Genomic DNA, 26,735 nt, shown 5'->3' on the forward strand with positions numbered 1-26,735 from the left:
TCATTGATGCATCTTCAGCTACTTCACCGCCAACAACCGTCATCCTACCAGATGCCATCGTCTTGTCATCAGAAGCTTCATCGGAGATCATGACCAAGGCTTCTCAATGACCATCGGCAGATGAACACTCCTGCAACATCGCCTATACATCGAACATCGGCATTCCCTCTACAACGATCTTCCACCCTATCACGACGCCAGGCGGTGCTGCCCATGTCTCCCTAGGTGTGCCCGACGATGAATCCTCCGCCAGCATCAACGCTGTCCTTCACGACTTCGCCAGCCCCACCACCATGTCGCCTTCCGGGTTGCTTCTTCCAGCCTCTTCTTCCACCTCACCGCAAGGCGGACAGTTCCATGTGGATTCCACTACACACAGTGTGAACAGTACCAATGATATTGTTCATCAGGAGTTGACCGGCTTCCCCAACTTTCACGTGCCAAGCGCCAACGACATCTTCTCGGACACACATGGCGTCGTCTACGCCCTCAGGTTCACCATCCCATACGTTGTGTAATACTAAATTTTTTTTTAGAGAAAAAAAAGAGAGAGATGACCAAATACTGACTTTTTGATCCGTTGCTCGTATGACCGATCGGAGACCGTGGTTGCGTTCATCTCGTCAAGACGAACCCATTTTGCTATTCATATGTCCGTTTCGGGCACTTTGAGACCCGTAGCGAGCCCAATAAATTTAGACCGTTCGTTGTTTTGAAAAAAAAATTAAAAAACAAAGGATACGTATCGGATGGATCGGTCCTCAACCCGATCCATCCAGATACTTCGAGCGCTCGCATTTTCTGCTTCTCTCTCTCGCGTCTCTCTCTCTCTCTCTCTCTCTCTCTCTCTCTCTCTCTCTCTCTCTCCTGCCGCCGCTGCGCCGTTCCAGTCGCCTCTGCGTCGCCGCTGCTCTCTGCTGCGCCGCCAACCGCGCCTCGCCGAGAGCCGCGAGCCTGCGCCGCTTGCGCCGCTGCGCTGCAACGCGCGCCGTCGCCGTCGCACCGCCGCGCGCCTGTGTGCCGCGTCGCGTGCTGCCGCGCTGCCGTCCGCCTACACGCCGTCGTGTGCCTGCGCACTACTGCTGTGTGCTCCATGCGCCTCTGTGCTAGCAGCTGAGTGAAACAAGCAAGCAAGTAATAGCCGGCCGAAGCAAGGAAGCCAGGAAGAAGAAAGGAAGAAAGAGAAAAGAAAAGAAAAGAGAAGAAAAAGAAAAAAGAGAAAAGGAAAAAAGGGGAAGAAGAAAAAAAGAAGAAGGAAAAGTTGGAAATTTCAGAATTTCGTCGGATTCGTCGTCAATCTTTTCGAAGGAGATTTCTCGGTAATTCCTGGACGATTGTGGTTTGATTAAATCAAATAAGTTAATTCGTGTCGTATCATTTCATGTGATCAATAGTCTGATTCGTTTCGATAATTGTTATTGATTCGAAGATACGACATCCGAGTCGAAGTATTCGATCATCAGAGCGAAGTCTAATTAGTAAGAATTTTAGTTTGACTCTGAATTGGAAATAGTGTGTCATTTCATGTGATACAGTTCTCTATTCGGTTGTCTGGAATATCGGTGTAGACGCGACGTTTTCAGGCGTAGGATTGACGCTTCATATTTTATGTGTTTTAAATGTGCTTTAGTTCTAATAGTATGCCTGTACAGGTGGTACTATTTCCGGACGTTCTTGATCGAATTTTCTTCATCGTCGGTAAAGGCAAGTGAATGTATTGTATGACTATGCTTTAACCTAATATTGGGTTGCCTACATTCTTTAATTACAGTGCATTCATCTAATCTGAATGACTGATTCTGGGCTGAGTACTATGTTGTTTACGTTTCCAGAAGTTTACTCGATGATTGATTTATGAAGTGCAGTAGGCACGATATGCCATTCTGCAGTTGTTCATTAGTGTTGTATGCAATGTTTTTTTTTTGAAGTCTCAAGCATATTCCGGAAGTTATGTTGGTTATGCTTGAAGCACGTCATACATATACATCTCATGCATTGGAAGTTTGTCGTCGTCTTCTGGCCGCGACCGTACCAGTACAATACCGTATGTCACCCGAGGAGGGGTACGGTGCACACCCTTACGTTACCCGAGGAGGGGTAAGGGTGAGAAGAGCATGGCATGTGCATGGTTATGTCTTCTTGTGAAATTCAATGAATTATTCATATCAAATCTTGTTTCCTTTAGTTAGCGTGTATATAGATATATATGCGGCTCTGAAGGCTTATACCAACCGAATGTTAAAATGTTTAATGTTATCATTGGACTTGCTTAGTCATAACTGTTTCTCCTAGTGTTGGCGGTCTGTTTCATTACTAGTTTCTATTTAGAATTGTTAGCACATTCAACTGTGGCTAAATAGCTTTTTGTTAAAGTACCTTTCACTTGCTGAGATTTTTGAATCTCACCCGTGTTTTCTTTACAGGTATGTTTAGATGTTGACGTGCATTTTGGGGATGGATCTCGGTAGCTGCACACACTGACTTATCACGATGTCGATAGCTCAACCGGTGTATACAAGTGGTGTGTCTGATGGTCCGTCATTTGTTTTTGTTTATGTTGTGGTACGACGCTCGTAGCGTCGTGGCGGACTCTATATATATGCTGGTTATATCTGTTTCTGCCTGCCTGTGATATTTCTTTTGGTCAGTTATACCTCTCTATAGAGGAAATACTGCCAAAATTTCATTTTTTATTTAATAAATAGGCTTGGTTGTAAAGTAGGGTGTTACAGCTTGGTATCAGAGCCTAGGCTTTAGGTCCTAGGTAATTGAATGATGAACCTGACACACTTGCACAAATAGAATGGGTATGGGATGCATTGCATTGCATACGTCTCGTTTATCTTTGTTTGCTTATGTTCACTATCTCAGATAAATACTATTGAAGTTGTTTGTTTGATTGTCCATATATTCCTTAGTGTTTTATCGTTGATATATATTGTTAAGTTGTTGGAGTCAGTTCCGTTGGAATGGTGAAATTGTCAGGGTGTTAAATTTGTTACCTTGGCCATTAGAACCTGAGAAGCTTCAGAGGATCAATAGTATAATTGTTGTATAGCACTGCAGATGGGGTAAGTGGAGGGCCCCCATGATGCCTTTTCTGCATTGCCAGGTGAGGTTGACCAAGAGTTAGGTTTGCGATCCAATTATCCACATACAGAGCGAATATTTTGGGTACGAGATGGACTGGCCCCCATGTCGTTGACCCTAACTATTCGTTCTCAGAATGTCGGAGAAATGGATCGATGTGTGCCTTACCATAGAAGATAAGGTGATAATGTTTTCAACCTAACCGTTAGAATGGTGTAGGATTTTTTTTCCTCCATGGAGTCGGGGCGATCTTTTGCCGATTGAGTGAAGATGTGTTGATAGTGAGATCCTAATAGGGTTCTGGGAGTTTTTCTAATCTTTTGCTAGACTTGTACCCTAGTTGTTGATGTTTTGAGGATTAGTTAACACCTCGTGTTTAAGTTGAAATGTTTACATATCTTATGTGTCAGTTTCTTTAATATCTGAGAATAATCTTTTGTGGTTGGAATATCTATGCATGTTTTGAAATGATTATTTGAGGTAGTTATTTTGGTTAAGTTAGCCTTTGTGGAATAGTCCACTGGCTATGGGAGTTGGAGATATCGATTGCGTTGAAACAACTGATTTGTATCGAAGTGATGCTAATGGAGCGACATCTTCCTTAAGGATGCATCAGTTGTTTCAAACCTGTTTTATGAGGTTTCACGATTGGAATACCTAAGGTTGGCTCTTGCGGGGCTGAGGTAGAGATTTTGGTTGAAACGTGTTATGTTTCTGATATCACTTAGCTAAACCTGTCGTTTGCTTTGAAGTTTGAAGCGAAGAATATACTTGAGTTGTAGGAGCATTGCCGTTGTCAAGGGTTTGCTGAATAGTCTATGACCTATAACATCATGATAGGATGCTAAGTTGGCTTGTCATTATTGGAGCATTATCAATTAAACCTGGTGAGTTTTGCTCGTTGAGTGAATGTTGAAATTTAAGGTCGCCTGAACTTTTCCTGACCTAATCACCGAAGGTGTTGTTAGAGCTTGTCATGGTGTTTTATTGACAAATTTTTAATGTGATTCATTCTAGAACTTTGTTTCTTGTTGGCTCTTGTGGAGTGAATGAAGTTAAAGAAGTAATTGACTAGTTTCTGACTTGAAAGTTTTGGATTTTTGTTGGTGATCCAGTTCTCTCTAAGGATGGAGATTTGATTGAGAGATGCCTGAGTAGGTTTACATACTGGAAGTTTGCCTCTATTGGGAGTAAGTCTATCTAAACCCTGGTTCAAGGGAAGAGTGGGGTTCATTCCGGTATTTAAATGCTGAGATTAGAGTTATGTTTGGGAGCTAAGGGTTGCTCCCCTGTTTAAAGGAGTGTTGTGAAAGAGGATGAACCATTGGGGTGTATCTTTGTAGTTTTGTTGCTGTTCAGGAGAGGGTATGCCTTCTAAGGACCCGGAGAGAAGCATTGTATGCTAACGCTCAACCCGTTGATGGTAAACTGGTGTTTCAAATGGTGTTTTCTAAACTAAATTCGCTAATAACTAAATTGGAGTTGGATTAACAGGGTTGAGTTTGTAGAAGTCATATTTTCAACCCTCTCCATGAGCTTTCCACAGTGATCATCTTGTCGGTTAGATTAACCGATGTCTTTTCAACTTTTGAGGAGGATGTGTTTTTGCATGCAATTTTACTTTGAAGAAGTTGTGGCATGGTTACCGATAGTATGACTGTCCTGGGAATGTGAGCAAGATGTGAAGTTCTTTAGTATGCCAGTTTGGCATGTTTCTGAATGTACCGATCAACACAGCTTACCTATTGGTGCAACTGCCTCTGGATGGAAGTGTTTTGGTATTCAAGATGGAAAGTGCAAGTCTAAACCTATACCATGAAGGACAAGTCATTAGATGTTTTGGAAGGATTGAATTAGGCAAGTGGTTGTAATCTCCTGATCACCCCTTCTAGACTTGGTGATATATCGGGATGAGAATGACCAACTAGAGGTTTATATCCCAATTGGGGGTTTCGACCCGAGTTTTTGGAGTTAGCCAAACAATATTTTTGGTGTGATTGCATCCACCAAAAAGGATGTTTCTGGGCAACTAATGCTTTGGTTTTAGAACTAGTCGAAGAGAGTGTCTCATAATTGGCTGGTATAGTACTAGCAGAAATGTTGTATGTTCTTGGATTCGTTTTCCCTTCTAAGAGTGAGAAGGCAACAAAATGGTAAAGGCCGTCCAATGTAACCGAGATTCGGAGTTTTCTTGGATTCGTTGGCCATTACCGACATTTTATACAAGGTTTTTCTTTTATTGCAAAGTCTATGATTAGACTTACTGAAAAGTGTGTTCCATCTGTATGGACTGATGAATGTGAGAACAATTTCCAAACTTTGAAGAATGAGTCAGCGAACGCTCCTATTTTGGCTTTGCCCGAGAGTGGTAAGCGTTTCACAGTTTACACCGATGCTTCTCGGATCGTACTTGGCTGTGTGCTTAAGCAAGAAGGTCGGGTAATTGCATATGCTTCTAAACAATTGAAAACTCATGAACAGAATTATCCCACTCATGATTTAGAATTGGCTGCAGTGGTTTTTGCCTTGAAGAGTTGGAGGCATTACCTGTATGGGGAGTCATGTGATATTTTCACTGATCATAAGAGTCTCAAGTATATTTTTACTCAGAGAGATTTGAATTTGAGACAACGAAGATGGTTAGAATTAATCAAAGACTATGATCTGACAATTCAGTATCATCCAGGGAAGACGAATGTGGTAGCAGATGCTTTTAACAGAACAGGTGTTCCTAAAAACCATAATGTCTATACTGTTGGATTCGAGCCGGATGAAGATTTCTTTTGTTTTACTAAGTACGTTGCAGCTTGTGGTGTCTGCCAAAAAGTAAAGGCTGAACATAAAAGACCTGCAGGATTAATGCAATCCTTAGAAATTCCAGAATGGAAATGGGAACATATCACTATGGACTTCGTTGTTGGGTTGTCTCGTTCACCTCGAGGCAGAAATGCTATTTGGGTTGTCGTGGATAGGCTTACCAAATCCGCACATTTCATTCCAATAAAGACAACCGGTTCGGCACATGATTTGGCTCCCTTGTATATCAGGGAAATAGTGAGGTTGCATGGTGTGCCAAAATCGATCATTTCAGATCGGGATTCCAAATTTGTATCTCAGTTTTGGCAGAGTTTGCAAAGTGCCTTGGGCACAAAACTTTCCACCCTCAGACTGATGGTCAGTCAGAACAGACTATTCAGACTTTGGAGGACATGTTTCGTGCTTGTGTCTTATCTTGGAAAGGCAATTGGGAAGATCATCTGGCCTAAGCAGAATTTGCTTATAATAATAGCTATCAAGCAAGTATTCGGATGGCTCCTTTTGAGGCCTTGTATGGCCGAAGGTGTGTTTCTCCTTTGTGTTGGGATTCTGTTGGAGAGAGGTCACTACTTGGTTCAGATTTGGTTCAGCAAACATCAGAAAAGGTATACCAAATACGTCAGAACCTGTTGGCTGCTCAAAGTCGACAGAAGGGCTATGCAAATATCCGGAGACGAGACCTAGAATTTTCAGTTGGTTACTATGTTCTTCTCAGAGTGTCGCCAACAAAAGGTGTTGTACGTTTTGGTATCTCTGGAAAGCTTAACCCGAGATACATTGGTCCATTTCTAATCACAGCCCGAGTAGGCAGTTTGGCGTATCGTCTTGAATTACCAGACTCAATGAGTGGAGTACATAATGTCTTCCATGTTTCTATGCTAAGAAAATATCTGAGAGACCCTGAGTATAAAATTGATGTTGAATCAATCACGATAGAGAAAAATCTGACCATAAAGTGTCACCCGGTACGTATTTTGGATTCCTCAGAGCGAGTTATGAGGAGGAGGACTATCAAGTTTGTGAGAGTCCTTTGGACAAATCAAACAGAACGAGAAGCTATTTGAGAACTTGAAGAACGAATGCGCAAGGAGTATCCTAAGCTCTTTGAGACTGGTGAGTCATAAGTTTTGAAATATTTTACCTCCATTCCTTAGTTGCCATGGAAGCGGCAGAATTCGGGGACGAATTCCTTTAAGGGGGGGGGAGAATGTAATACTGAATTTTTTTTAGAGAAAAAAAAGAGAGAGATGACCAAATACTGACTTTTTGATCCGTTGCTCGTATGGCCGATCGGAGACCGTGGTTGCGTTCATCTCGTCGAGACGAACCCATTTTGCTATTTATATGTCCGTTTCGGGCACTTTGAGACCCGTAGCGAGCCCAATAAATTTAGACCATTCGTTGTTTTGAAAAAAAAATTAAAAAACAAAGGATAAGTATCGGATGGATCGGTCCTCAACCCGATCCATCCAGATACTTTGAGCGCTCGCATTTTCTGCTTCTCTCTCTCGCGTCTCTCTCTCTCTCTCTCTCTCTCTCTCTCCTGCCGCCGCTGCATTGGAAGTTTGTCGTCGTCTTCTGGCCGCGACCGTACCAGTACAGTACCGTATGTCACCCGAGGAGGGGTACGGTGCACACCCTTACGTTACCCGAGGAGGGGTAAGGGTGAGAAGAGCATGGCATGTGCATGGTTATGTCTTCTTGTGAAATTCAATGAATTATTCATATCAAATCTTGTTTCCTTTAGTTAGCGTGTATATAGATATATATGCGGCTCTGAAGGCTTATACCAACCGAATGTTAAAATGTTTAATGTTATCATTGGACTTGCTTAGTCATAACTGTTTCTCCTAGTGTTGGCGGTCTGTTTCATTACTAGTTTCTATTTAGAATTGTTAGCACATTCAACTGTGGCTAAATAGCTTTTTGTTAAAGTACCTTTCACTTGCTGAGATTTTTGAATCTCACCCGTGTTTTCTTTACAGGTATGTTTAGATGTTGACGTGCATTTTGGGGATGGATCTCGGTAGCTGCACACACTGACTTATCACGATGTCGATAGCTCAACCGGTGTATACAAGTGGTGTGTCTGATGGTCCGTCATTTGTTTTTGTTTATGTTGTGGTACGACGCTCGTAGCGTCGTGGCGGACTCTATATATATGCTGGTTATATCTGTTTCTGCCTGCCTGTGATATTTCTTTTGGTCAGTTATACCTCTCTATAGAGGAAATACTGCCAAAATTTCATTTTTTATTTAATAAATAGGCTTGGTTGTAAAGTAGGGTGTTACACGTTGTCATTCGCATCCTTCTACAATGGCTATGTCCGGTACCCCTCCCCGACTACCTTGCCGTTAATGGCGAGAGAAGGATCTAAGGTCACAACAGTCTCAATGTTCCACGACACCACCACTTCTACTTTAACAATGGTGGAGTGACCACGAACCACCCCAACAGAACCGGATGTCCCCCAGGCATGCTTTTTCGATAGCCTGGACAACATGTGTCCTTTGTGTTGGGTCGATCAACTGTCCACTTCTACTGCAGTCGACAAAGATCAATTACTGCGCCCATCCGGTTGTCAACAACTTCATCTTCGGGCGTTCTACACCAACAACAGTTGCTCGACCTCCATTGCATCCAACAACCATCAACGTTCAGGAGGAACGTACGTTCGCCCTTCCTGTCCACATCGTCTCCAACAAGGCCGTCCACATCGTCACACAACATGCTTCGGAGACTGTTGTTCCATTAGATGCCATGGCTACATCCATTGTGTCGCCAACCGCCCAAGTCTAGATGGTCACCACCGCACCATCCTTCCTCTTCAGGACCTCCGCCGCTCTTGGGATGGTCCTCATCGCCTACCTGCTTGCCTCATTTACATGGGAACCATGAGGATCATATGTCGCGTGCATGATCTTCAATTTTCCTGCCCAGCATGTAACGGACTACTAGTGCATGATAGATATCAACATCCAAAAGGAACACATTAATTTTGTCTTGCAGGAATCTTCTAATGGGCACGACAAGGATGCACGTGGATACAAGGGAGTACTACATTGCAATCATCTTCAAGGGATTCTACGACATCTCCAAGGACATCGTCACTATAATCCATGTCTTCTCTGAGCTCATCGCCAAGTATCTCTTTTTTGTCAACATCAATGGCACAACAATGATATACAGACTCCTTTGACTCAAGGCCACCGTCATCATCAACACAAGGCGAATGCAGTTCTTCATCAACCATCTCTAGCACTGCCTCGTCATGCCAGAAAGCCGCATGGGAGCAGAACTCGTTCTTCAACATGGGGCTTCCTCGGACTTCAACCATGACCCCCACCTTGCAGCATGTGAAACTCTCCCCAATTAGTAGCTAGAGGACGAACTACAAGTGAAGGGGGCGAGATGTCATGGGTTATGGTTCAATCCATGGCCCATTAGGACCAGCCGACCCAAAAGCTCGCTCACGGATATCGAGTACCACACGTACTGTAGCGACTGTCGGGTCCATACCATTTCTTTGCTATTAAGTTGATTAGGATTTTTCATTACTTTTCAAATTGTAATAGATTACTTAAGAGCTAAGTTAGCATATCTCTATATAAAGATAGACAAACTATCAATAAAGAGATAAACAAGAATTAGAAATGAAACCATTCTTCTTACCATCCAGACATTTAGAGCCTCACCGACCCTCGCCTTCTCTCTCACGCCGTCGCCCACTATAGCCACCGGCGACCGCCATGGTCGTCATCCCCCTCCTCTCTTCCCTCCAATAAATAACCACCATTACAGACGTCGAGGTCTTGGATCCCTAAGTCGCCTTGGTTTTACTCTGTACTGGTTAGCCTTATCATTGGTCAAAACCGCAACCTGGTTGTTCCAAAGTCGGAACGGTTGATTAACTGAATGTTGAAATGTCAGGATGTTGGCTGTGTTATGCTTTGAATGTTGTAAGTTACGATGTTCCCTCAATTGTTAGGTGATGTGGACAAAATTAACTGGATCTTAATTAGTTGGAACTTTTGAGATCATTGTCATCTGTTTGTCATTTATCCTGCATCAGTGAAGCCTCTGCCTGCCTGATTTCTGGTCTTGGCATCCTCATGTCATCAAAATGAAATGCCATCCTCATGTCTACAGGAAATTAGAGTGTGCTGCTCCTTTTTCGCGGATTATTGCTTTGCACCATTAGGCAGGAAATTCATAGTCGTAACCATAACCATATCGTAAAAATAAACAAATAAAATAAAACCTGGTCTGATCTTTGGAAGGCGGTTGAGTATCAGAGGTGAATAATTTTGCTACAGAACATTCTAAACAAGCGGTGCCAAGCCCTCCTGGTCACTGTTGGGCTGCGGGCTGGCGCCCGGCATCCTCCCCGTCCACATTGCCCGCCACACCACCACTCCCCGTCTGGTCTCGGCTAGTCGGTTCTTGGTGTCGTCGTGGAGCCGCTCGTGGTGATGGAGGAGGAGTTAGTCCGGCCACACCATGGAGCGCGCCACTGCCACGAACAAAATGGAGGGATTTTGAGCATCTAGGAGCGCAAGAAGAGGTACCGATCTGATAATGTTTTTTTTTTAATAATGGAATAAAATTCTGGCATCTGCACCGAGCAATGCACACATCCAAGATCATTATTACAGTTCTGCGAAACAAATGTGTGCTTAGAAAATCAAATAAAATGACAAACTACAAGGTAGTTGAAACCGATCTGATACTGCTAATAACCACGATTTTGGATCCAATCTTAGCTGTTGTGTGTGCACTTTGGCTCGATCTCCTGCCTTCTTATTTTGTTCTTTTCGCTAATCCAATCTATAAGTCATGTTGTGGCGATCCTCTCCACAGTAATAGGACCTTGGTGTCGCTTCATGCTCCAACCAAAGAAAGACATAATTTTTTAAAAAATTTACGGTGCTCTCGAAGTAATTTGGGTTATCCATTTTTAGATCGAATGATCTATATCGATTAAAAAACTCTTCATTGTCCAGATGTAGTATATGGAGTATATAAGAGTAGTATAGAGAGTATAAAAGCATTGTTGGGAAAAAAAGAAATGGCATGCAAGTAATATTGTGCAACATGAGACACGAATGATTATACCTAACTTGTCGTTGCCCCCGCTGCTCGCGTGCTCCTCCGTAGCTCACGCGCGCCTCCACCGTCTCACGCGCATCTCCGCCCTCACGCGCACCGCCACCTCTCCAGCGTGTCGCAACCTGCTATCGCGAGTGCCTCCGCAGCTCTCGTGTGATTGAGGAACCGAGTATTTCGTAGATTACATTAAAAAAAATTATAGCGCCTCCAATGGCATGATAGGTAAATATTAACAATACCGTGACAATTACTAAAATGCTCAATCATATGGACGGTAGTATTAAGTCTATACTATCTCCTATCTACAGGTAGTATGAAGCACCGTAAAAACTCTTTTTTTTTTAATAATGGAAGGGCACTAACAAGAGGGAAAAAAAACCAACATGACCTTGATGTTTTTCTCTTCGGACCTTATCCCAATCCCCAAACGGATACGGATTCCATCGAGATATTCTTCAATATGTTCCACCTTGACTTGCTAAGTCTTGATAGTTGGATTTGCAATTAGTGAGTCGATCACTAATAAGTACATGGTAGAAAGATAGGAACAGCCATTGACGAAAGGTCAATCAAAGATTCAGGAGTCGCAGTTAGCTAGGTACAGCCCCTGGCATACGCTGATACTGCCAACCTGCCTGCCAATTCCAATTGACTAGAAACCTTTTTGCCTACCAATTCCAACTTGCATGATCGACGTGTTTTCATCGTTTGCGCTTTACTGCTCTTCATTTCACACGATATGATTAACAAGTCCCTTTCTTTAGTTATCGAATCTCTCCTTAATTTCTTGATCCACCACTACTGTATGTCTGTCTGCATTCTTACTCATACTTGCATGATCGATGTGTTTCCAGGAGCAAATTAAAGACTTGGAAGAAGACTACTGGACCAAAACTGGAACTAGCACACTGTATGTATCACATCCATCACTACAGTAATTGCTAGACAATGCACTACCATCATATTCATATATGCGCCTGTGCCTCTTTCGAAGCCTATCAGTTATACCCTCCAACCTTTGCTAATTTCCTCCTGAAAGTGGGAGAAGATCAGTATGAAATTTATTACCAGATTGTCGAGAACTTCTCAAGGCTATGACTCGATTCGGGTCAACGTGGACTGACTCACAAAGTCAGCACATTTTCTCCTTGTGAGGACTCGATACAGTGCCAAGGACTATGTTGAGTTGTATCTCACTCAGATTGTTTGCTTTCATAAGATTCCGAAGAAAATCATCTCTGATCAAGGCACTTAGTTCTGGAGAAGCCTTCATGAAACCATAGGAACTGACCTCTTTCACAGCACCGCCTACCATCCTCAGACCAATAGTCAAACCGAGAGGATGAATCAAATCTTAGAAGATATGTTGCGTGCTTGTGTTCTCACATATGGGAAGAAGTGGGAGATTTGCTTGCTATTTGCGGAGTTCTCCTACAACAATAGCTATCAGTCGATCATTGAAATGTTGCCGTTTGAAGCTCTCTATACCTGAATGCTGCTGAATTGGTCTGAATCTGACGAAGGGTTTTTCTAGGCCCGGATTTGGTCAAAGAGGTAGAAGAACACGTTCTGACTATTCGTCGGTGTCTCCTCATGGCTCAGTCTCGACATAAGAGTTATGTGAACCACCGTCGGTGGGAACTTGTGTTTGATATTGGAGACTTTGTTTACCTCAAGGAGTCTCCTCTCATGGGAGTTTGACGTTTTCAAGTTAGGGGGAAATTAGCACCTCGCTATGTTGGTCCTTTTCCAAATCATTACCCAATGGGGTGAGATGGCCTATCAGTTGGACTTACATCCGTCCCTCTTCGCCATGCACAGTGTATTCCATGTCTCGCAATTGAAGAAATGCCTTCGAGTCCGAACCGAAGTCATTGAAGTTGCAAATTAGGAGTTGCAGCCATATCTTTCTTATCGCGAGCATCCTACTCGTATCCATGATGAAGCTGAACGAAAGACAAGACGTTGTTCGGTTAAGTTTCTCAAGGTTCAATGGAGAAATCACTCCGAAGACGAAGCCACGTGGGAACGTCTCAAGGTTCAATGGAGCAATCACTCCGAAGATGAAGCCACGTGGGAACGTGAAGACCAACTTCGTGTTGATTTTCCCTAACTCTTCTCCAATATGTAAATGATGCTATAATCATATGAACGTCATAAAACACCTTGCCTATCATTATGATGCGTAAACTTTGGAGTAAAATGAAAGTTCTATACTCCCACCCACACCACCCTTGTTTTAGTAGGAATCTTGTATTCCTATTTTTCTTATATATGTACATAATCACCATCAAGTCCCCAAGGAGGCTACCCTCACCTTGTCTCTCATGAATGTGAGTAAAAGTTATTACTTTGTCATATCAGTGAACTAAGGTGAGAAAGAATGATGACACCATCAAAAATTACACAACACCCACTTGTCATCTTGTATTATTATTGTTCTAGGATTTGCTTGTCTAGGTGAATATAGCCCTCAAAAACTTGGGAGTTTTTCCAAGATCTGAAAAATTTGCCCTTACAGCACCATTGTATAGTATGGTGATGCCATCATTGTTCCATTTCTGAAAACTCTTAATTCCCCAAACCTCACTCGAATCTCGGGATGAGATTCTTTTAATGGGAGGAGTTTTGTGACAGCCTAAATTTCTTAAGCATATCATTGAGCATCATAAGCATCATTAGCATCAAACAAGTAAAAATAGTTTGCACGTGAATTATAATTTCACACAAAATTTGTCCCATAATTTTTGGACCACGGGAGGCTTTCTTTTGAATAGAAGAAGTGGTAGGGATATTTTTACTCGGTTGTTCACTATTCACACGGCCCGACTCGTCATCCCCCTCGCCCTCACTGCCTCTGCCCCGGAATTGTTGACCATGGAGGCCGACAATTGAACCACGATGTTAGCGCTGACTTTCTTGTCTTTAAGCACATCGATTGCGCCTTCATCCCCTGCCCTCTCCCTCTCCCTCACTTGCTCTCTCTCACTCGGTCAGTTTCCACGGAGCAGACTAGAGCACGGCACAGTAACCCACCACCGGCCAAATCCCGTGCCCTCGAGTATGAATATGTCCAGCCAAGCCCCTCAGAGCCCGAAGTAGAGCTGCCCAAGGTCATCCCAACCGTTCCCCGTGCGAGCCTCGACATTCTCCCGGCCGGACCGAGCCAGATTACACGCGCTCGTGCCTCCATCCTCGTCTCTGGTGCCTTCCCTCCGCCTCTCACTACCGAGTAGCCGAGCCACTGCTTCTCCGGTCCACCCAAGCCCACGGTGAACTTCACCTCGCTCCCCTATACCTTTTGCAGGCACCTGTTTCCCTTAGCCCGTGGCCGGCGCGCCTCCCGTGATGTGACTGTGCCCTATCAGCCCACTACGCATGTCGCTGGCCAGGCCACAATCGGGCCCATCAGAAACTAGTCGCGCTGTTGCATCCACAAGCCTATGTAGATGATGTAGGGGGTGCTCGACCGGGTCGATTACACCGCCATTTGGCCGCCGGCGCGTGGAACCGAGCCGCCACCATAAGGCTACCGCCATGCGCCGTCGCCAACCGCCCTCTGGCCGTCTGAGTCGACCGCATGTGCCATCGATGTGTTCCCCGTGTCACTCTGGTGCCGCCGCTTCCCTCTACTCGCCGAGCAGCGCTGCCGCTCGCCGTCGGCAAGGGCGCCCGGGCCACCCGATGCTGTGCAGCTGTGGCACGGGTCGATTTTGACTCGTGGTCAAACCACCTGAGCCCACTGTAAACGAGTATGGCTAGCTCGGCCTGGTGCAAAAATGTTTCTGGGCCAATTTTTTTATTCGGTTATTTAGAAAATGGTGAAATCAAGTTTATTACTTAATGGTTAATTGGCTAAAATTGGTAAAATTCATAGGAAAATGAATATCGCTCCAAAAACAGTGAAACCAGTTTTATTAGATTCCTATGATCATAATCTACATGATAAAAATACTAGGGGCTATGAAATATGTATTGGGATTTCTATGACTATGAAATATGTTTAAAGTTTTGTTAATTCATAAATAAATATTGGTAACTCCAAAATTGATGAAATCAATTTTGTAAATCTTATTAATTGACTCTCTGCTGATTAAAAATAATCAACTTCATGTTAAGTATACATTAATTTTCTAATTATCTCTAAGCTTTGTGTTAAGCTTAATTAGTCTAGGAAATAATTAAATGCTTAACATTAATTCAAATTAGGAAATCTTTGAGGCCTTAAAACTCATGACCTGAAAACATTGCATCTCCACTATTGTCATACACTATGAAGCATCTTTCATTGTACGTCATTCATGCTCATCATTGCATGCATTCTTTTAGTGAATGAAGAATCGGAGTGTGACGCGGGTGTGATCGAGGGCGACACTGAGGCACACCACTTCTACGAGTTCTATGTAAGTAGTATTAGGGAACTAAAGCAATAAGGCAAGCATCTAAGCATACTGCACTCTTTGGTTTGAATCAAATGGAGTCTAAAATTGATAAGTTATTGCTTATGTATATGTTGCATGTTTAGTGAGTCGTGATCAGGCTTGTATGGGTAGAACCTATGCTGATTGCATTACCTCTACCTTGAGTTGTTGTTTGTCATATCCTTATAGCTTTGATAACATTGTTGATGTCTAACGTAAGGGTCTTTCGAAATGCTTAGCAATGCAATAGGTCGTCGAGCGATGGTTCAGCCGTTGTTCGCAAGACTAGAGCTTACTACTATTTCACAATGATGTTTATGAGGTTGGTTTGTAAGACATGTGAGAATGAGATGAGATGTGTGCGGTGCTAGGAGTAGATCGGGAGAGGAACCCGGATGCCATAGATCGCTTGCATCGGTTAAGCACCATCCATCAGTGTCGTTGGCTTTAGCACTTCCCGTATAACCATATGCTGATCTAATGGTAGGTAAGCCGAGTGTCATACGCCATGCTGACGCTTGTTATGTGTCCCTATGATATGTAAGAAAAGTAATGGAGAAGCAAGGTGGCGGGGAGCTAGAGTATGGCCCTAACTTGCTCGCGGTAACCCTAGTGCTATAGGGGCATGTGCAAGTCGGTAATTCCAGGTATGAGGAAGGTTGTATCTAGGGTCAAGAGGATGGACTCGAGTCGTGTAGGTAAAGTTATACCCCTGCAGAGTGTAAGATCAATTCGAATTGTTGCGCTCTTGGTTATGAGCATACTTTTGTCCATCTGCATCAGTCGTAGAGTCACGAATTATAGATTGGAGTTTGGTATGTGGGAGTTAGTTGAGATGGTTCTATTTACAGTTATGATTATTACGGTTTTAGCTACATACATATTCATGTGGGGAATTGCATGTTAGAATGGTAGTTTGGTTAAGTTTAGATGCTCACACATAGATGTTTATATTACAGTCGCATACAAAATTTACTTAACCTTGTGGCTTTGTTTCTTGCTATTGGTTCAATGCATAATCCTTGGAGTCGAGCTATTTATATGTGCTCTATATGGATTAAGTCTTGCGAGTAACTTCATACTCACGTTGCTCTTTCAGGTTCTGTCGATGAGGAAGAGGCGGTGTTTGGCTACTTCACACCGGCCGATATTGGTGACGGGTATGAGTAGTGCATCCTATTCTTAGTTGCGTGCTTTGGGGTGAAGCCTATGGGCATACGGCTTCACCTAGCTTTTATTGTTTTAGCTTTACTTTACCCTGCGTAGTATCTTTGTAAACTGTTGTAAATGACGCTTCCCTAAAGGCTTGTAAGATAACTTTAATTGCTTGCTCTTTCTTAAGCTTTGTTTTGATGACTAATGTTGAAAATACATGTGTTCCAATCTTGAGCACAAAACACATACCAGGACTACTAGGATGGTATTCTAGTTAATCATAGATGTGTGATTATAAATAATGATACTCTTGATGATTAATTAGAATACTGTTTGAATGGTTCCTCACATTTGTACTCATCAAAACTTCCAATCTTGATTGGAAGTTCCGATGTGAACCGTGTTTTCAACCCGAGGCTTCAAGTTTCGTGATTTTTGGATATTCCGATTAATCGGAACTTCCGGTATCGACATCGGAACATCTGATAAATAGTATTTTCAGCAACCCGAGACTTCAAGTTTTGAGCTTTTCGGATATTCTGATTGATTGGAACTTCCGGTGCTAACATAGGAACTTCCGACGAACAATGTTTTTAGCACCGAATTTCTTGTACACATGGGAACTTTTGGTGTTCACTGTGAGCATAGTTTTATGATGTTTCCACTGTGTTTTGTGTTGTGCTTTGCTATGATTCGTTTTTAAGTGTGTTGGATACTAATTGAATATAGATCTTGTTCTTATTGAAGAATTTTAAGGGCTCATATTCACCTCCTCTAATCGTCGTTCCGATCCTTTGATTATCGTATTAAAATGTCTATAAAAAGATAATCTATGATACAACTTTTATACACTAAATATACTTATAACTTGACTAATTATTATTTAAGACATAAAATTTGATTTTTTCTAAATCTTAATACACTAAAAAAACAGAGGAAGTACTAGTTAAGAACGCCTCTTCTATCGACTAACGGCGTCTTTTCATTTGATGTCTTACTATTCTACTATAGTTTAATAGCTCTGATGACCAAATCCAACGCATTAAATTTCATAATAGAAAAAGACAAGTCAATAAGATATTTTTTCATCAGGCCTTGTTTGTAACACGGGGAATTTCATAGGGTTCTTATGGGATCTACACCGTTCCTATTATTCCAAATTCCAGCAAAATTCCTACGTGGAGTACGGATGGGATGCACCATGACACGTTCGGTTTTTAAAAAAAATAATTAAGTGTATTTCACATATATAAAAAAATTATTTTATTATTTAAAATACTTATAATTCAAAATCGAAATTTTAGGTGCGACAACTATCCTTTTAAAAATCTCGTCTCAAGATTTAGATGGACTAAAGAGAGATCAGAAGGAAGAGCATAGGACCCTAGGGTTTGTCTTACGATCAGCTATCCTTAAAAAATATTTTTCTAATTTGAAGAAAACACAAAGCAACGTTTACTATTTCGTTTTATACAAGGCTGGACTTTCGCTCACTAAACAGAATGACCTAAGTGAGTGAAAAAATCTTAACCGTTAAGGAGAAATTTCAATATCAAACCTTATCTTCAACGGTGAACCTTCATCTTCAACGACGAACCTTCATCTATAGTTGCAGGGGTTCCAAACGTATATTCTAATTCGGGTCATATTCCTATAAGTCAACATATAGCTCTGATACCATTTATCATGTTCGGTTTTTAAAAAAAATAACTAAGTGCAAAAAAATATCATTTTATTATTTTAAAATGTTTATAACCTAAAATCAGAATATTAAGATGTGACATGACATAAGATTTAGAGAGAAATAATTGAAAATTTGGAGTTTAAGCACGTAAAGCTAAAACTAAAAATGGGCAAGAATGCATAAATTAATGAATGGCAATAGAATTCTTATGGCTTTCACAACATGGTACTCGGAGATCTCACGGCTCTTGCAATAGAATTCTTTCTGTAGAAATGGAATCCTCTTCTGTCAAAGTCCTTTTTATACCCTAGTAAACGAAAAATGCTAAAATCTTCTCCCCGACTTAAGAAGACACCTATCATTCCAAGAAATAGGATCCTTGCTTGAGCAAACTAGTTTTCAAAGAACTCAAAGTACTAGTGCTCAGGAATCAGGATCAGATTTTGAAGTCAAGGATCCACACAGTTTAATATTATCAACGATTGATAAAATTAATTATATAAATAATTATTTAAAGTAAGGATATCTGTTTACCAATTTTGTGTATAGAAAACGTGGGTGATTCCTCTGTCTCCGGAAACTTGTCTCAACGGTGTGTATTGGCCTTGGGCTTAATAAAGCTCGTGCCACATAAGGCAGCAGTATCAGCATAAGATTATCTCTGACTATGTTTTTTTTCATTTTATTTTTTTCTGATTTTTCTCTTTATTCTCATTCTATTTATTTTCTCTTATCTCTAACAGTTTTATTTGAAAGAAATTAGTGAAAAGAAAAGAAAGAGAATTTCATTCTGAAAAAAATAATTTTTAGAATCACTTTATAAAGTGAAATCATTGGAGCGTTAAAAATAACGAGATCACTTACCAGAGATTCTCATTTGGAATGGAAATCCATTGGGATGGTCTAATCTAATGGTTTGTGAGTCCCTTGGGCAGGAATCATTTCGTTGTGCAGCGTGTGAATCACAATGTTTTCTTGGTCCTAGCATGCACAATGTTTTTTTATCCCATCATTTTGGCTCCGCATTTGTAATATCACTCTTCAACCGAAGTTGGATTCTAGTTTTGACTAGGTAGTATGGCAGCATGTCACTCATGCTGATCTGCTCTAGCTATTCGTGCTAGCCATGACTGAAAAATGACATGTTCATCCTGTGAAGTAACACAGGAATGCATAATGGAATGGATTAAGGCCCTGTTTATTCTAGAAGCTAAAAATTTATTATAGAAACTAACAGCTTATTTCCAAAAACAGCATTTCAAACAAACCAAAAACACAATTTTTCAAAAAAACTCAAAAGCAGAAACTCAAACAAACAAACCTAAAAATGGCTGAGAAAACAAACCTAAAAATGACTGATTTCTCAGCCATCATGGATTATGAACTAAAGCACAGTATACTACAGCATCCAGGCACAATGCTGTTTTATTATTAACTAAATTAATTAAAAAGCATAACAAGGTTCATATTGCTCATCGGCACCAAGCAAACACACATACTTCAGGGTCTCAACTTAAAAAATGTTTTAGAAAGAAAAGCACTCGGCACATAACAACAGTTCATGTTCATCCCATTTCATTTCACAAGAAGCAAGCGAGGAACATCAAATCCTCTTCAGATCACTGCAAAACTCGGAACTTTTCCGCAGCCGCCGCATAGCGCCATTCGCCGGATCACTGCAGTTGTTCCCGGAACACCCTCAGCACGTCCGCGAACGTGACGATGCCGGCGAGGCGGCAGTCGTCGTCCTCGTCGAGCACCCACACGTAGCTCACGCGGTGCGCGAGCGCCTGCACCATGACGGCCACCAGCGAGCTCGCGGTGCTGCACACCACCGGCTCCTCGGCCGACCGGCGCCCGTAGCTCCCCGACGACGGGCGCCTCAGCTGGGCCCGGCCGGTCTCCTCGTCGGAGGACGAGGAGGCGGAGGAGAGGGAGAACGAGGACAGCGTCTCGTCTTCCATCAGCTCAAGCATGGCGTCGAGGCCCTTGTCCTTCAGCCCGGCCTTGATCGCGCGCACGATGTGCTCCGGCGGCGAGCCGAAATAGTCGATGTAGGCCATGAGGTCGGCCACCGAGAGTGTGGCGATGGCCGCGGCCGCCGTCTCGTCACACGCCGCGAGGAGGGCCGGGGAGATCTCGCCGACGAGGTGGCCTTCCTCGGTGACCACGGCGACCGCGGTCTCCGTGGTGACGGCGCGGCGGATGAGGGGCACGGCGGACAGGGCCGCCTCGTGGGGGCGCAATGAGAGGAAATCGGCGCGCACGAGACCGAGGGAGGACACGGAGCGGGCGGCGACATGGTAGAAGAGGCCGATGGAGTTGAGGAAGTAGCGCACGAGGTCCTCCTGCGTGAGCCAGCAGAAGTCGCAAGCGGCGGCGCCACCGCCGCCGCCGAGCTGCTTCTTGCGGCCGCCAGCGCGGAGCGGCACGGCGAGCACCTGCGCGCCGCTCAGGACCGCATCAAGCGCCTCCAAGACGCTGAAAGAAAGACCACATTTAGCCCAAGACGAACAGAATCTATCACAACTGGCGAGACAAAAAGACCGGATCCCAAAGATCCCCGCATTTTAAGAAAGAATCGATAAAAATGTGCAATTTCTGAACCACATGCCAATATCCTACTTTTATTCCAAGATTCGATCAAATGGCGCAATTTTCGAGCCACAGATAGACGAAAAGATCTCCAAAATTGTGAGCTGGAAGCAGCTGATCCTATCAAGAATCTGGGCATCTGGCAAAGAGACAGGGGTGCATGTCGCAATCTGTGGAAAACCCACATCGACCCGCGCCACAAATTTGTTCCTGGTGAGTCGGATGATTTGACCCGAATGCGGCTTTTTCTTCACCGCATGGCAGCCACTTGTACGAACAGCTTCGCATATTCCAAGCAGAGATCAAATTCTCCAATTAACTTCGATCGGGATAAACTAATCAACGCCCACCTTTTTTTTAACAAGTTTTAGTGATTATTTAGACCTAAATCGCGTCCTTCATTGATTATTTAGATCAGGAGTAACTTGCCTTACCCCAGCGTAACAGAGTTCCAATCTTGAACAAGTCTCAGCAAGCCGCCTCATTTGCGGGGAAATCTCATAATTAATCCGCACAGGCCAAAGAGGGAGGGAGGGAGAAGCCTAGTCTTACCTCGCGCGGGGGTCGACGCGGCGCACCTCACCGGCACCGTCCTTGGGCAGGAGCGCGGAGACCGGCTTCGCGAGCGCGGCGGCGGGTCCCGCGAGGGCGTCGGGCGCGTCGCAGAGGAAGCAGACCACGTCCGCGAGCCCGACCCGGCCGACGACAGCGCGCGCTGGTCCTGTCACCGCGACGCAGACTGCCGCGCCGGAACGTGCCACCCTGCGGAGCGCGGCGGTGAGGTCGCCGGCGGCGGCGGAGAGCGGGAGCGACCTCACGGCCGGCTTGCCGATGCACAGGTCCGACACATCATTGGCCAGGAGGCTCACTGCCATGCACTCGCGGGGCCTCTGGGCGGTTTCGAGATCGAAACCTCACGCAAAGATTTCGGGGAGGACGGCGAGGAACCGGGGCGTTTCTTGGGGATTCGGGAGGAAGACGAGAGGGGATCCGGTTTGGTTTGGTTGGTTTTAACCGCGGCTCGGGATGGGTGGGGTGGTTTATATAGGCTTTGGGGTGGTAGATAGGGTTGCTACGCGGTTAAATTCTGGTAGAAGTGCATGACATGTGGGTCCAGTGTTTGGTGGGGTCCGTTAGGTCCTTTGGGGTAAGCTGTGTAAACCTCTACCGTGGTTTACGCGCGGTGGTGGTGTTGACTGTTGAACGGTGTAGGAGTCCGGGTTTCGAAGTCGGCTGAGCTGAGCTGAGCCGAGCCGAGCCGAGCCGGCTGGGAGATTGGTGGAATGGGCCCTGCTGTTTTTTGCATATTTGCCAGTAATAAATTACAAACGAACAACCTGCAAAACGTTTCCTCCGCTCAAGAAAAAACCTCTAGTACAAAAATGCCTTGTTCATAAAGGAGCAATAAAGTAACCAGAATATCGCAGATGTTCTTCAATTTGAAATTTGTGTGAACTTTGGTGTGATAATTCCTTGTCAAAATATCATCAATCAGTTGCATAGGTCGGAGTATTCTATTTCACTCGATAAAAATATATCTCTAAATGGTATTTTTCTTATTAAATAGCAATGCCTTAATTTATATCAATGTGGAATTTTTATAGCGTGTGTTATATGATAGATCTAAATCTAATATGATATAAATGCTGGCACTACCTGGTTGGTAGGTAGACAACTTGGACCTAGTTGGCAACATAATTGGACTTTTTGGCTTGACCGAGATATTGCAAATGTTCTCTTAGATTCTATAATCAAGCTTCGAAGGAAAGGAAATGTATACATTTTAGAATACTTGGATTTTTTAGTCAAGTAGTTTTAGCTATATTGTCTTTATTGAAATTGAATAGTACGATTGGTTGGAATATTTCTTTAAACGGTATGCCTTGTAGACAAAAGCATTGACTAAAGATATAAAGCTATCACTATGATATTTGTGGCGCCACCTAGTTGTCACCTGCCAACTAATCAACAATAATACCACTTCTTTTAGGAGGGGAAACTAGAGAAAAAGATGCAAGATGGGCATGGAATATACGCCTCTAATTGATTTTTTCACGATTAACCTCCATCCTCGATAATCTTTAATAACTTATTAACAATAATTTCTGCAGCAACCGGAGGCTTAAGCTAGTTACACACATCATATAGAGTCATTTGTCAAATGTGTCCAGCCCCTTTTGGAATCTACTATGGCAGGCAGCAGACGGAGCAACAGGGCATCGGAACGGGGCTCGAAATCGACAGAATAGCAAAGTCATGGGAGGATTCCCACAAAGGGGCTAACTTTTTGGAATTTAAACTTTTTTTATGTTACATCTTTTTCTTTTTTCTCTTAATTGTACGTAATAGTTATTACATCAGTGAAAAATAGCATATATCAAAGTCTTATTGAAGTATTTTAGTAGAAAGTCTCATAGAATTTTATCTTTAGATCAGCGGCACTGCCATTCGGTTGGTCTCTCGTTATCAGCTTTAGTCACGTCATTCCTTCAGAAAAAAAATTACTTTAGTGACATAGACATTGGTGGTGATTAGCACGGCCTCGTGGCAGCATGACACTTTTTCTCGTGTTGGAACTTCCCCTTTGGGTATAAAATTCAAAAGTGTCCGTTCAGGTAGCTCGAGATTAAATTTGTATGATCCATCGAATTTCGGGGACTTTTCTGATTTCTCTTTTTTTGGGGTAGGGGTTATATTATAGCATACAGCCCTTTTTATAAAGAGGACCCTGAACAGAATAGAAATTACAATAAAGGCCTCGAGGTCCTATTCATATTTCTCCTTCTCCGATCTCCTCTGTGATTCCTCACGACGCCTCATGGAGCCAAAGTAGAACGAATAGAGTCAGATTCTCTTGCCAAATCCAATGCAGGATCCCCGTTCCTTGGATCACCACAGAACAATCGCCAAGGCGCATCTAAAGCATTGAACGAATATCGGCAGACCCATCACCAGATTTGGAACATAAAACATAGATCTAGCACCGCCACTCTCGAATCCACCGAAGATGGGAGCTCAAAGACAGTCCTAGCCACTGTTGGTGAAACCAATGATGTGGAATAGAAACTCATAAAAGGAGATTACACAAAGTTCCCACCCATTAGCATACAAGTAGAGCATAATTCAGCACCTTCCGAACAACATTGGAGTTCGCTTCATTGCCACTACGAATGAGCAAAATCCATGGTGAATGTCATTATGACTCCACTGATGTAACCATATATCTTACAGTAAACTACACTATCTAAACCAATACACATGTCCCTTAACCAGATCCAATTCCCCCTCCTCTACCGACGTCAGTGAGGGCGTCGGAGGAGAGGGGGCTAACAGATCGACAATGAAAAACTCGATCGCCTCTTTTCCGCTTCTGTCTCCTGTAGCGTGGGGAATGAGACGGTTCTTCATTGTAATTTCTCATTTGTTAGTTTTAACACTTTTCACATTTGATCAAAATTATGTTTAGAATAAATGTCTGAAAGTTGATTGTAACATACATGTAAACACCGTCGAGATAGATAGGAGCATGAGTTGGGTTGGGCTGGGCTGGGCTGAAGAAATGCTCCATTTGTTTCGAGCTAAAAATGATTACCATGCCTATTCAAATAATCCCACTGGACAACAAAGTGGGAATAGGCTCGGGTCGCTAGTAAATTTTTCGTGTAAATATAATTAAAATTAATATTTTTGTCGGACTTAGGCCGGGCCTATTTTGGGGTTCATAAACTCTGCCCAGACCCACCCACAATAGCTAATGGGATGGCCTAGGGGGGCCAAAATCGGTCTGGGTGTGAACTAGGTTCAGACTTTCGTCAGGCCGAGCTTTTTATGCTCAGGTCTAGGTCAAGAGAAAAAGAAATTAGGCAGCCTAGCATACCAATAGCTCAGGTCTGACCCAATTTCAAGTAGCCTCGTCGTATGAGTCATGTGTTCAATAAATTTCGTTGATTCCCTGTGCCGCCGCTCAGTTTTGACTAGATGCGGCACGAAGGCTATTCACTACAGACAGTTTCCATTTTTGCTGTCATGGGCAGGAAGTACGGGCTGATTGGTTGCCGTATAGGGTGATTATGCCATGACAGATATTTATAATTTTGAAGAGAAATATATTTGTTTGTATTTATTATTTTATCATGATCTAACAGATGCAAATATACATATTTAGCCTAGGCTAGAAGTAAAGCTCAATTCAAGCTTCAATTCACTGTATCATTCGATGGATGTAGACTTCTATATCCGATCATGCAGATTAGTCTACTTATCAGTATCATAAAATTATCTTCATACAAACAAACCAATCACAATCTTAATTCTTTCATCCTCTTATACAACCTCATATTTAACCAAACAAATATAACTTCACTCAGTCTACTTCTTTTCAACATATATATACAGTCTTTAACAAGCAACCAATCACCTAAGAACATTCGAGGGAGTCCCTTCGCGGACGATAATCCCTTCACGAAAGAATTTTCATTCCTATCAGCACTCTAACGGTTCCTGTTACAAAGGGATTATATGTTCATTCTCTTCATAATAGAATTCTCTTTCCTTTCACTTCAAATATCCTTAAAAAATTGTTAGAGATAGGAAAAAAAAAAGAGAATAAAAATAAGAAGGAGAAAATAAAATAAAATAAAAAAATATGGTTAGAGATGGTAAATGCATCATTATGCATCAAAACTAATGCGCGGCCGTACATATAGGTAGTTGTACCAAAAAGCTACTTACGTACGGCATCATTAAGAGAAGAGGGAGACTCTTATTTTCGAAACTAGACAGAGGGATAATTGGGATCAATCCTAATCACTCGATCACGGACAAAAACCGTGACGCGCGAGCTGATTACTGCATGAAAGCGAAAGAAACCCCTGCCGAAACCGGATTACAGAGCTCTCGTCTAATACGTAGTACCTTACACACACACTAAGATTTCTTCTCTTAGTCTCTTCTTAACTTGAAATCTGAATTGAATCCAATCGCTAAAATTACAAAATCGCTAGTCTGAGCGCGTGGCACCTCGATGCCCATTCGCTGATCACTTTACTTGTTCGATCTCTCTGCTGTTTGTGACTCAGCAGGATCTAGACCGACAGATTGTTCGATTCAGGTTTATTTCTTCTACCATCTTTGACAAATTCTTTTGAACAGTACATCTTGGATAAATCGTAGTATACGTGGAAACAAGTCATGGATTAACCAGAAACAGCTCGTGCACAACGACATAGGACTATAGGAGCGAGTGTCTTCACGAGGTCATTGTTTAATCTTTTAATTCGTGCAGTATAAAGTTAGCCGTCGAGACAGCGATCTCCACGACATCTCAGAGCGTCCAAACGTGAAAGGATAAACGTTACAGGTAGAAAAGCTGCAGCCAGTCTCGTGCGCAAAATCAGAAAAGCACAGTAGTCTGTAGCCTAGCCAGAGCTGAGCTCAGCTCAGCTGAGCCGAGCCGAGCCGAAAGAAGCCGGGGCCGCGCGGCTCTGCTGTACTGCACCGGGGCGAGAGGCAGGCCGAGGGGGGAGACGTGGAGCCGGGCCCCCACCACGTGGTAGCTTTCGGCTCTCACTGTACGCGTGGGTCCCGCGGACCGTTCCGTGCCACGGTCTTGCAGGACGTGGACCTGACAGTGGACTGCAATACCCGGCCGGGATCTTCTGCGGCGGACGGGATAGCACACTTGAAACGCTCGAGTTCCTACTGAATTCTACTGTCACAGGTAGTCCGTCTAGTTGATCTCTCTTGGACCTTGTTTGACCACAAGATATGGCCACCACGGCCTACCTGGTTAGAAGGAAGCATCATGTTGCGACTACTTGATTGTAAGTGGAGTGGACGACATCATCGTCACACGGAGCACGCC

At 43.2% G+C, this 26,735-nt stretch overlaps 1 protein-coding gene and 1 long non-coding RNA gene across 2 annotated transcripts; one reads left to right on the forward strand and one right to left on the reverse strand.

The window, feature by feature from the left end:
* Positions 1-971: 971 nt before the first annotated feature.
* On the forward strand, positions 972-1,896 carry LOC133903665 (uncharacterized). The gene is made up of 2 exons (XR_009907320.1): positions 972-1,319; positions 1,653-1,896. It is a non-coding gene; the product is annotated as an uncharacterized LOC133903665 (long non-coding RNA).
* Positions 1,897-19,674: 17,778 nt separating this feature from the next.
* On the reverse strand, positions 19,675-21,896 carry LOC133903465 (CBS domain-containing protein CBSX5-like). The gene is made up of 2 exons (XM_062344854.1): positions 21,425-21,896; positions 19,675-20,758 (listed from the first exon to the last, which is right to left on the reverse strand). Exons 1-2 carry the CDS (start codon positions 21,745-21,747, stop codon positions 19,951-19,953), a joined length of 1,131 nt encoding a protein of 376 aa, XP_062200838.1. The 5' UTR covers positions 21,748-21,896; the 3' UTR covers positions 19,675-19,950.
* Between the last annotated feature and the right edge of the window lie 4,839 nt (positions 21,897-26,735).

The sequence above is a fragment of the Phragmites australis genome, chromosome 21 (genome assembly GCF_958298935.1).
Source record: "Phragmites australis chromosome 21, lpPhrAust1.1, whole genome shotgun sequence".
In the NCBI taxonomy this organism is placed as follows: Eukaryota; Viridiplantae; Streptophyta; class Magnoliopsida; order Poales; family Poaceae; genus Phragmites; species Phragmites australis.